The sequence below is a fragment of the Sorex araneus genome, chromosome X (assembly GCF_027595985.1).
Source record: "Sorex araneus isolate mSorAra2 chromosome X, mSorAra2.pri, whole genome shotgun sequence".
Taxonomy (NCBI): Eukaryota; Metazoa; Chordata; class Mammalia; order Eulipotyphla; family Soricidae; genus Sorex; species Sorex araneus.
Window position 1 is genome coordinate 193,750,390 of NC_073313.1, and position 12,272 is coordinate 193,762,661.

Sequence of the window (12,272 nt, forward strand, 5' to 3'; positions counted from 1 at the left end):
TCACAACAGATCTCCCAGGTGATACCATGCAAGCAAGAAAATAATAAAATTGCATACTCAAATTACTAAATAAAAAATGTCAAGGTGGGGTGGGGTGGGGGAAGGAAGAGGAGGGGGTAGTGGGAGGGATGCTGGGACCACTGGTAGTGGAAAATGGGTACTGGTGGAGGGATGGGCACTCGACCACTGTATAACTGAAATGCAAGCACGAAAGTTCGTAAGTCTGTAACTGTACCTCACGGTGATTCACTAATAAAAAATTAAAAACAAAACCAAAAAACTTCAACCTAGAGTTCACTCCCTTGCAAAATTGTTATTTAGATTTGAGGGAGGGATGAAAACATTCAGACAAACATGAGTTGTTGATATTTGTTGCAACTAAAACAGCCCTACAAGAATTACTGTAAGGCTACCCACGAAAAGAATACAGCCAATTGCAAAAACAACCAAGTCCCATATTAAAAGATGACAACACAGTCCTTTTATATCAATAACAATGGAGTGGATTCCCACATATAAAAGCCTGGAGTGACAGGATGTATCACTCTTGTTTTTGCTGAAGTTGCCTGCTGCTATTTAAAGAAAAGACACTTGAGTTCACAAGATAAACAAAAGTTCAGAGTGAAAGAAAAAAGAAGAAAGACCAATTAGAGAACCTAATGTGGTGGGGGGGGGCAAAGGCAGGGAGAGCTATATTTATATCAGACCAAATTGCTTTAAAGTAATAAGAGATAAGAATGGACACTATGCACTGGTCAGTGGATCAGTAGAACAGGGACCCTAATGATTACTGATATGATTAGGGCAAATTTTATAAACAGCTCACAGAGCTATAAAAAGCACATTGATCGAAATACTAGTGGGAGACATCAACACCTACTTTTGGTATTGTGTAGATCAACTAGACAGAATATCGGTATAGAAATAAGAGCCCTAAATGAAAAAGTGGAAGAACTAAGATTAATAGATATATACAGGGCTCTTCTCTCTAAAAAGGCTGAATACATATTCTTCTCTAGGGCATATGGAACAATATCTGGGATAGACCACATAATGCAAGCAAAAGTAAAGTCTCAAAAATAGAAATTTTATCAAGAATTTTCTCAGGTCACAATGCTATTAAGTTTGAAATTAACCACAAAGAAGAAAATGGGAGGAGAATCAGAGTTATAGTACAGCGGGTTGAGCACATGCTCTGCATACAGATGACCCCGGTTTGACCCCTAGGACCTCATATGGTTTCCCCAAGTCTGCCAGGAGTTATCCTGGATCACAAAACCTGGAGTAAGCCCTGAGAACTGCCTGGTGTAATTCCCCAAACAAACAAACAAAACCAAGAAAAAAAAAAAAGGAAATAGGGGGAAAAGCTCTAATACTTGGAAACTGAACAAAGTATGATTAAATAACAACTGGGTCATAAAGGAGATCAAAGAAAGAATAAAAATATTCATTGATAAGCATGAAAATAAATAAACAAACCACTAGAACCTATGGGACACAGTAAATGCAGTACTAAGGGAAAAATTTAAGCTACACAGGCCTACATTAGGAAGGAAGAAAAATTCAAAATCAATAATCTAAACATTCACTTTAAGAACCTGGAAAAGAAAAAATAATTAAAAATAAAAAAAGAACCTAGAAAAGAACAATAGATGAATTCTCAAACAAGCAGAAGGAAAGAAATAATAAAACTGGAGCATTCATTAATGAGATAGAAACCAAGAAACCAATACAAAGGGTTAGTTGAAACTAGGAGCTGGCTCTTTAAAAGCATAATCAAGAAAACCAAACCCTTAGAATCACAAGAAAGAAAATTTAAAAACCCAAATAAATCAGACTAGTTACAAAACTGGAGAATTTACAACAGACTCCCCAATAACATAAAAGAATAATCAAGAAAACCAAACCCTTAGAATCACAAGAGAGAAAATTTAAAAACCCAAATAAATCAGACTAGTTACAAAACTGGAGAATTTACAACAGACTCCCCAATAACATGAAAGGTTGCTACAAACACCTCTATGCTGTCAAGCTGGGAACTTAGCAAAGGACATTATTAGGAAGTCAGGGCCAGAAAGATAGTAAATCAGGTACTCTTGCAGGAGTCAACCCAATTTTCATCCCTAGCATCCCACATAGTCCCCCAAATTCCGCCAAGAGTGATCCCTGAGCACCAAGCCAGGAGTAAGACTTGCGCACTACCAGGTAAGGCCCATAAACCAAAACCAGAAAAGTGGAGGTTTAACCTACAGAATGGGAGAAAATATTTGCAAAATATATGATCTGATAGGGGGTTTCATATCCCAAATATAGATAAACTCCTTCAAATTAACCCAATTAAAAATGGGGAAAAGACTGGAATAGACATTTTCTTTAAAACTATTTGACTAATAAGTAAATGAAGTTCATTAGAAATTGGCTATTAGAGAAAAGCAAATCAAAACTGCAATGAAATACTACTATCTTATTATAGTATGAGTATGAAAACAATAATAAAGAGAGAAGAATATGATATTTCAAGACTGTGTATAAATCAGTAGCGTACACTGTTGGTAAGGTTGTTAAATGGTTTAGCCCCTGTGAAAGAACAGTTTGTTGATATCCTGAAATTTAAGAACAGAAGCACTACAAAATATATCCTTCTACTCTCAGATAAATACTCAAAATAATTGAAAATAGGTTCTCTAACATATAAGTCTATGTTCATTGCAGATTTGTTTACAATAGCCCCCAATTAAAAGCAATGTGACCTCATTGATAAATGCCTAGATGCAATGAAATATTATGAAGCCATAAAAAGGAATGTAATTACGATACATGTTATAAAATAGTTTAACCTTGAAAACAATAAATCAGTCACAAACAAACTTATCACTCACAAACCAAAAATAATGTATGATTCTACTAATTCAAGGTATGTAAGTCAAATTAATAGAAACAGAAGTAGAATGATGGTTGCTACGGACTTAGTAAGAGAGGGAAATGAGGAACTGTTTTAAAAAATTTTTTTAAATTAAATAACTGATTTACAAATTTATTTATAGTTGAGTTTTAGGCATATATTTCAGTATCAATCCCACCATTAGTGGTGGGATCAACTTCTCTCTACCAGTGATTTCATAATTCATCTCCCACCCCATCCCTGCTTCACCCCATACCTGCCTCCTTGACAGGCACTTTCCAAATAAAGGGATGTATTTGAGGAGCTTAGTATTACACTTTTGCAAACTAAAAAAAAGGCTTAAAGATTCACAGCAATATGAATATACCTAACACATAGAGCTATTTAATTGTAAATGATTTTGAGGGCATGTGGATTTTAACACAATAAAAAAAATCCGCATATGTAATGGGTGCTTAATAAGGGTTATAAAATCCAAATAGCCCCATCACAAATGAAGAGCAACAGCAAGCTTATGATGGAAAATGCTCAGTCAATAAAACTGAATATGCTTGTGGAAAAAAAATCTGCTGTTCATGATGAAAGAGCCCTTTCTATCTATTAGCATGTTAAATTATAGCATAGCTTGGGTTTTTAATTATTGATGAGTTAGACATTCATAATTTGGAATGCATTTTAATTAATTCCACTAAAGGCCCATAGAGTTATTTTATAATAAAATATAAATAGTGGAGGGAAGTGTAGGCCTTAGTTGGAGGCAGAATCAGAAATAATAAATCTCATCAACAATCTCCTCACAGGCAATTAAAAAAAATCCAGTTCCTCATTGGAAATAACAACTTTTGGAGATGTAAGATGAAGATGACCAAATGTTATTGGTCTGTCAATTCATAAAGCAGCCAGAGCTCTGGACCAGAGGGCATTGACAGATCAACTGGGAAAAGGGTGTGGATACAGATCTGGTGTTGACTTCAGTGTGTTGCATTCAGTGAAACTCAGTCAAATAATCCAGTGAAGGACTGTGTCAGTCTTCAAAAACAAATAAAGGATGTGTCAAGGCTGCTTCTGACAAAAACTTTGTATCCAAGAGGTTTGTTCTTAAACTATAAATTAAACCTAAGTTAGATTCATCTTAAAACTTTTCAAATCTCTAGCAGTTCTTGACTTAAAAAAAACAAGACAGACCTTATGGACAACTCAAGGTTTTTAAATCCACACTTGCCTTTGGATTGCTCTCTAAAATGAACATCTACAAAGAAAAACAAAAGCAAATTTTGAAAACAGTTTACCTTAAAGTTAAAATAGAGCCATCCTTTGGGACAGGTTCCATGATGTTTTGGTGTAGTTTTCTTTTTCTCGATGCCCCAAATATGTTTTCGTTTACAGACACTAAACATAGGAACTGAACAATCTTCAATACCCCAGAGTCCTGGCAAGGAAAATAAGTTAAAAATGATTTAGAAGCAATGATGACTCTTTATAGTTGTTCCTATTAATCAGTATTTTTCATGACTGCTATGGTTAATCATAATTTGCTTTTTAAATCTAGTATTTAAAATAAACTACTAATCGTAGAGGTCTCTAGTAACAAAGCCGAATGAGCAAGTTTCCAAATCAGCAATCCAAGAATGTAAAAATTTTGCATACACACACACACACACACACATACACGTCAACAAAAAACAAAGACAGAAAATGAACTTACCAACTGATTAAAATTCTAAGACATTTGGTTTGGTTAGATTAAGAACACTTTGTAGAGTGATTTTTTTGTTTTAAACAATTTCACATAAAGAGAACATAAAAAGAGGAAAATGATTATAAAAACAATGCATGACCATTTCTACTTTAGAATTCTCTAGAAAATGTAATATTTTAGAAAATTAACCCAGGGGCTTCTAAGAGAGAAGTACTCCTCAAAACTGACCCTTTCATAAAACAGGCACACATAGACATATCTTTAGTAAGATACATCCTAAAGCCTTCTAGAAGATAGCTTTTAATTTAGAAGAGCTGAATTTTCAGAGTAAAGGTTATAAAATACATTTCATTAGCATTCAAGTTATAAATTTTAAAATAGAACAAGGAAGTATGTAAATTGTAAGGGCAAATTTGGTTTTCTAGTATGAGGAATAGGAGCCAAAATGATGTTGGCATTTTGAAGGAGGGCTGGAATGCTATTTTCAATGCAGACTAGCTGTTATTCTTCCAGAATCACTAAACAGCCTTTCTGTAGGCTGTTGTGACACCTGCTGGCAAAAGAGAGCTGATTAACCACTTTTTTTTTTAACTCCTTACTTTCACTATAGATGCTCTTATACCAAAAATTGCTTTTCATTTTTATCCCTCTCCTCTCTTGAGGCACAAGTTTGATATAAACCTGTTAAAGTTGAAATATAATTCCTTTATATGAGTGAGTGGAGGACTGGAGAGCAATAGCACAGCGGGTAGGGCATTTGCCTTGCATGGGGCCAGCGGCCAACCTGGGTTCAATTCCTCCATTTCTCTCTTGGTAGCCCAGCAAGCTACCAAGAGTATCCAGCCCATGCGGCAGAGCCTAGCAAGCTACCCATGGCGTATTTGATATGCCAAGAACAGTAACAAGTTTCACAATGGAGACATTACTGGTGCCCGCTAGAGCAAATTGATGAACAATGGAAGGACGATGCTACATTGCTACAGAATGAGAGGAAGAGAGAGACAAATGGGGATGGGAAGGGGGCAATATGAATGGACAATCAACTCAAATAGCTTTGCACTGATAAACTAATTTTTAAAAAATCATTAATTTTTTAAAATTTATTTATTTTTAATTAGTGAATTACCGTGAGGGTACAGTTACAGATTTATACACTTTTGTGCTTATACTTCCCTCATACAAAGTTCGGGAACCCATCCCTTCACCAGTGCCCATTCTCCACCACCAGTAAACCCAGCATCCCTCCCACCCTCCCCAAGCCCATCTCCCCCCCACCCCACCCTGCCACTGTGGCAGGGCATTCCCTTCTGTTCTCTCTCTCTATTTAGCTGCTACGGCCCGCAATAAAGGTGTTGAGTGGCCACTGTGCTCAGTCTCTAGCCCTCATTCAGCCCGCAACACCCTTCCCCCACATGGCCTTTGACTACATTATAGTTGGTGATCCCTTCTCTGAGTTGCCCTTTCCCCAGAATGTGAGGCCAGCCTTCCTAGCCATGGAGTCAACCTCCTGGTACTTATTTCTACAGTTCTTGGGTGTTAGTCTCCCACTCTGTTATTCTATATACCATAGATGAGTGCAATCTTTCTATGTCTGTCTCTCTCTTTCTGACTCATTTCACTCAACATGAAACTTTTCATGTCGATCCACTTAAATACAAAATTCATGACCTCCTTTTTTCTAACAGCTGCATAGTATTCCATTGTATAGATGTACAAAAGTTTCCTCAACCAGTCATCCGTTCTAGGGCATTAGGGTTTTTTCCAGATTCTGGTTATTGTAAACAGTGCTGCGATGAACATACATGTGCAGATGTCGTTTCGATTATACTTTTTTGTCTCTCTGCGATATATTCCCAGCAGTGGTATTGCTGGGTCAAATGGGAGCTCAATATCTAATTTTTTGAGAATCGTCCATATTGTTTTCCAGAAGGGCTGAACCAGTCGGCATTCCCACCAGCAGTATAGAAGGGTCCCTTTCTCCCCACATCCTCTCCAACAGCGGTTGCTTTTGTTCTTTTGGATGTGTGCTAGTCTCTGTGGTGTGAGGTGGTATCTCATGGTTGTTTTGATCTGCATCTCTCTGATGATTAGTGATGTAGAGCACTTTTTCATGTGCCTTTTGGCCATTCGTATTTCTTCCTTGGTAAAGTTTCTGTTCATTTCTTCGCCCCATTTTTTGATGGGGTTGGATGTTTTCTTCTTGTAGAGTTCAACCAGTGCTTTATATACCATTGATATCAACCCCTTATCTGATGGGTATTGTGTAAATATCCTTTCCCATTCTGTGGATAGTCTTTGTATTCTGGTCACTGTATCTTTTGCGGTGCAGAAGCTTTTTAGTTTAATGTAGTCCCATTTGTTGATCTCTGTTTTTACTAGATTGCTTAGTCCCGTGTCACCTTTGAAGATACCTTTATCTTCAATATCGTGGAGGGTTTTGCCGACCTTGTCTTCAATGTACCTTATGGTTTGTGGTCTGATGTTGAGGTCTTTAATCCATTTTGATTTGACTTTTGTGCATGGTGTCAGGTCAAGGTCTAAGCCCATTTTTTTGCATGTGGTTGTCCAGTTGTGCCAGCACCATTTGTTAAAGAGGCTTTCCTTGCTCCACTTCACATCTCGTGCTCCCTTATCAAAGATTAGATGATCATACATTTGGGGTTGTGTGTAGGGATATTCCACCCTGTTCCATTGGTCTATGGCTCTGCCTTTGTTCCAGTACCATGCTGTTTTAATTGTTACTGCTTTGTAGTAAAGTTTGAGGTTGGGGAGGGTGTTGCCTCCCATTGTCTTTTTCCCAAGAATTGTTTTAGCTATCCTTGGACGTTTGTTGTTCCATATGAATTTTAAGATTGCTTGATCCATTTCTTTGAAGAATGTCATGGGTATACTTATAGGGATCGCGTTGAATCTGTATAATGCTTTGGGGAGTATTGCCATTTTGACAACATTGATTCTCCCTATCCACGAGCAAGGTATATGTTTCCATTTCCTCATGTCCTCTTTGAAAATCATTAAATTTTTAAAGAAATGTTTTATTCAGTCACTGTGGAGATACACGGTTACAAAGCTGTTCATGATGGGGTTTCAGTCATACAATGTTTCAACACCCATCCCTTCACTAGTGTCCATTTCCCATCAACAATAACTGCAATTTCCCTCCCATTGCCCACCAATCCTTCCTTCCATCTCAGCCTGCCTCTATAGCAGCCACTTCTCTCTCTCTCTCTCTCTCTCTCTCTCTCTCTCTCTCTCTTTGGCCTTTTGATTTGCAATACAGATACTGAGAGGTTATCATGTTTTGAACCAAATACTAAATTTTGTCTTCCATATACATATATTTCTAAATCCAACTTCAGAAAGTTGGTTTTCTAAAGCAAGCAACAATTAAAATAAATTAATTTTACGAACTACAGAAATCAATGCAATTTTTCTTAGATTGAAAAATAGTAATAAATTTAAGATAAAGCAATTAAAAACTGGTTATTAAGAAGGGATTTAAAATACATATAAAACATAAAACATATAAAATTCAAAATAAAATACATATAAAACATAAATAAAACAAAATAAAATACATATAAAACATAAAACATATAAAATTCAAAATAAAATACATATAAAACATAAAACATATAAAATTCATAAATCTGAGTGCATGAAACAGTTTTTTCAGTTTTTTAAAAAAGGTGATCCTTATGTCAAAGACTGATTAGTTTGAACACATTCAACTGGAAAAACAAAAGAATCAACCAAACAAAACCATCTCACTGAATCAAAATCGAATTGTCAAAAAGAACTCTCTGAGGAGTAACCCCTAAGCACCACTGCCGGACGTGGCCCCAAACCAAGCCCCCCAAAAAGAATACTCAGACCTCCTAAAAATTATCTGCTTGTACTCTAAACTCAAAAATGGATAAATAAAGTAACCTGTTACAGTGGTTACGAAAGGCAGGGTGGATTATGGTTGATAAAACGGGTTAAGAAAGAAAGTTAAGCGATCAATATCCTCTTTGAAGTCTATTTTCAGTGATTCATTTAAAAATAAATAAACAAATAATATTTTAAAAAAGTCAAAAGGTACAAACTTTCCATTATAAAATAAACAAGTCATGGGGATATAATAAAAAGCACAGTGAGTACAGTTAATAATACTTTATTTTTAAAAATTATTTTGTTTATATATCATTGTCACTGTCACTGTCATCCCATTGTTCATTGATTTGCTCAAGCGGGCATCGGTAACGTCTCCATTGTGAGACTTGTTACTGTTTTTGGCATATCCAATATGCCATGGGTAGCTGGTAAGGCTCTGCTGGGCAGGCAGGATACTCTTGGTAGCTTACCAGGCTCTCCGAGAGGGATGGGGAAATCGAACCCCGGTCAGCTGTGTGCAAGGCAAACGCCCTATCTGCTGTGCTATCGCTCTGCCCCGTTTACACACACACACACACACACACACACACACACACACACATATATGTATACACATATATATTTAAAATAAAGCTGTTCATGATTGGATTTCAGTCATATAGTATTCTAAAACCCGTTCTTCCAACTGTGTACATTTTTTTTGTTTTGTTTTGTTTGCTTTTTGGGTCACACCCGGCGATGCACAGGGGTTACTCCGGCTCTTCACTCAGGAATTACTCCTGGCGGTGCTCAGGGGACCATATGGGATGCTGGGAATCAAACCTGGGTCAGCTGCGTGCAAGACAAACGCCCTACCCACTGTACTATCACTCCAGCCGCAACCTGTGTACGTTTTTCAGCATCAGTGTCCCCAGGTTCCCTCCTATCACCCCCCATCCTTCCCTGACCCTCTGCCTGCCTCTATGGCAGGTGCTTTTCTTCTCTCTGTCTCTGTCTCTGTCTCTTTCTCTCTCTCTCCCTACTCCTTTTGGGTACTGCGGCTGGCAATATAGATTCTGAAAAGTTATCCAGAATCCCCTTACCTACTTTTAACCCTCAGCTCTTGTCCAGAGGGATCATTCCCAGCTATTATTGTCATAGCCTCTTTTCTCTATCTTTCCTACCCTCAAATAACACTTTATTGCATGTTAGAAAATTGTTAATAGGATATTAAGGTCCTCATAAAGAAAAAAATGTCGGTATGTTTGGAGACAGAAGTCAACTAGACGAATTTTTGTAATCACTTTGAAATATATGAAAATATAAGATCAGTATATTTTACTCTGAAACTAGTATGATGCTATATTTCAATTGTTTCCAATTTAAAAAACAACCTGTTTTTGATGAAATGAAACCACATCTCTGGCTCTGATTATGCATAGCTTCTTTTCTTTCATTGTCCCAATTCTGGTATATTACTGGTGATCCATCTGCCCAATGACTGGAAAAGAAAACATTTTAAGATTCATTCTCCATCGTCATTCTTAGAGTTCTGAGATACAGATTGAAAGTGAATTTTTAAATCAAGTCTTTAAAAATTTAAAAAGTTGCTCATGTTTGGTTAGGGAAATGAGAATTTATAAGTTAAAGATAATGACTAAGGTGATTCAAGAAACTGATCACTGAGATCTAGTTCAATAATTCTGCAAATAAAATCTGTCAAACATAATTAAATGCAAATTAATCTAGGTCCATACCGAAATTCATCATTGTTGTTTTCTCCTTGAAATCCAAGCCACCAATTTTCACCATTTTTTGATAACTATTAAGAAGAAAAAGAGGAAATGTCAGCATTTATTCTACTTATTTTCCCTTTTCACTATTAAGATTAATGGGGGTTGCTGTTAATAGCTTTCTATTCTTCATTATTTTACCCAATTATCTAAAGAAGAGTACACCAACGCCTGGCATCATGAGAAAACAGGAAACTTTATTATTATAGACTATTCCTTATCTGTTCTGAAGGAGTCAAATATTGAATATAACTTGAGTTTCATAGAGCATGCAACACATTCCTTACAACTTACTTTATTACTTAAATGTTAAATTTATAATTTCCATAGTGAGGAGTGAATAAATAATTCTATAAGCAAAATAAAATATGTAATCCTTTTTAAACTAAAAGTTTGGTGTTTTTCCCTCTTAGTGTCTTATAGGGGTTTGTTGTATTTGCTAAAGATAACTGAAAATCAATCCAGGGCACAAAAGTCGTAAGTAATGGGAAGATTTTTGTATTTTATGCATCAATCTGATTGGTAAGTTTTTAAACCAAGTACTAGCATTCTCCCAGTAAAACAGACATAGTAATGGATACAAGAATGCTGCAAGATTTCTATTTGACAATGAAAAAGTATCCATTATATGAAGCATTAATTTAAACGGTTATTTGCTACTAATATGACTACAATGAAATATAAAATTGAAACACAGGATGTGTGTGTGTGCGTGCGCGCGCCAGCACAGTCATTCCAAATTATTAGAATAGAGGTAATACTAGATTTATGCCCATGAAATTGAAATTCCATCTTTAATAATAAAAGAGGAAGAGACAGTAAGGATTTCTGAAAAACCTCTAAATTAATATGCCTTAGTGTATGTGTTAGGCATTGATCTGATTGGTAAGCTTTTAAACCAAGTACTAGCACTCTCCCAATAAAATAGGCATAGCAAAGGATAAAAGAACACTGCAAAATTTCTGATATTTTACAATGAAAAATCATACCTTACATGATGTATATTAATTTAAATGATTATTTTCTCCCAATCTGATTACAATTAAAATATATTAACTAAATTAATATACTTTAGTGTATGTGTTGAAAAGCAGCAACATTTTTATGTTGAAATGTTGTGAATTTGAGGGAACTGTATCTTCAAGTTTGTACTTTCTTCTGTAAAGAAATTGGAATGAATTTTAAAATGTCTATTTTTTTGCATATGAATTTCAGGTCATCAGATAAATAACCGGACCAAAGTAGCCTTTCTAAAATTCTAGTTTATAACCAGGTATTTTTCACTACACAAATAGCATGGCTGTCTGCCATATCAGCAATCTGAGCATTATGCAAGATGGAGGAACTATAATTTTGGATCCCTATGGTGTTGTTTCATAGACGTGTTCTTACATGCTGAATTTAGAGTCCTATTGTCAGACTTTGGAATGGATCCATTGAGACTGTGAACTCAGTGGGCAAACCACAACTTCATTCACTCTAAAGAGGTCTCATGGGTAACAATAATGGAAATCATGGCCTGATTGCTCACTGCCCCAATTAAGGACCTTTAAAGAGAAACTGTAACCACTGCATCTTAAATGGCATATTTATTGCCACCTCAATTATAACATGGTAATCCTTCACATTGAACATCACATAACCTGTTGAAATATGGAACAGAATTTGACAGGATAGGCTAGAAAATTCCTATGAAAAATAAAAAGTGAAAAATCCCGTACAAAAATATGGAAGTTTAAAATTTTAGTTTAGTTTAGAAGGATTAATATTCTTTTATATAAATAAGTGTGATACAAAAATTGATTTCATAATATAAAGCAAGTTTTGTAACCAAAATCAACCATGATATATAGTATCATATTGAAAGAAAGAAAACACAGTAATGCTAATATATTAGAGAGTGTCTTGCCTGCACGCCTGGCTGTCTTCTCTGGGCGGGGCCCCAGCTTCCCTCCCCACCCGGAGCAGAGCTCCTGGCCGCCGAAGACCATTGGAACCTAGCTACAGCCATGCTCGAGGCCCC

The 12,272-nt window shown here is 36.0% G+C and overlaps 1 protein-coding gene across 1 annotated transcript in view; it reads right to left on the bottom strand.

Annotated features, from left to right (window-relative positions):
• Positions 1-12,272, bottom strand: part of PLA2R1 (phospholipase A2 receptor 1) — a 136,925-nt gene that overhangs the window by 19,671 nt on the left and 104,982 nt on the right. Inside the window, 3 exon segments of the mRNA XM_055122305.1 lie at positions 4,192-4,331; positions 9,851-9,957; positions 10,214-10,278. Of these exon segments, the coding sequence (XP_054978280.1) occupies positions 4,192-4,331; positions 9,851-9,957; positions 10,214-10,278 (312 nt within the window).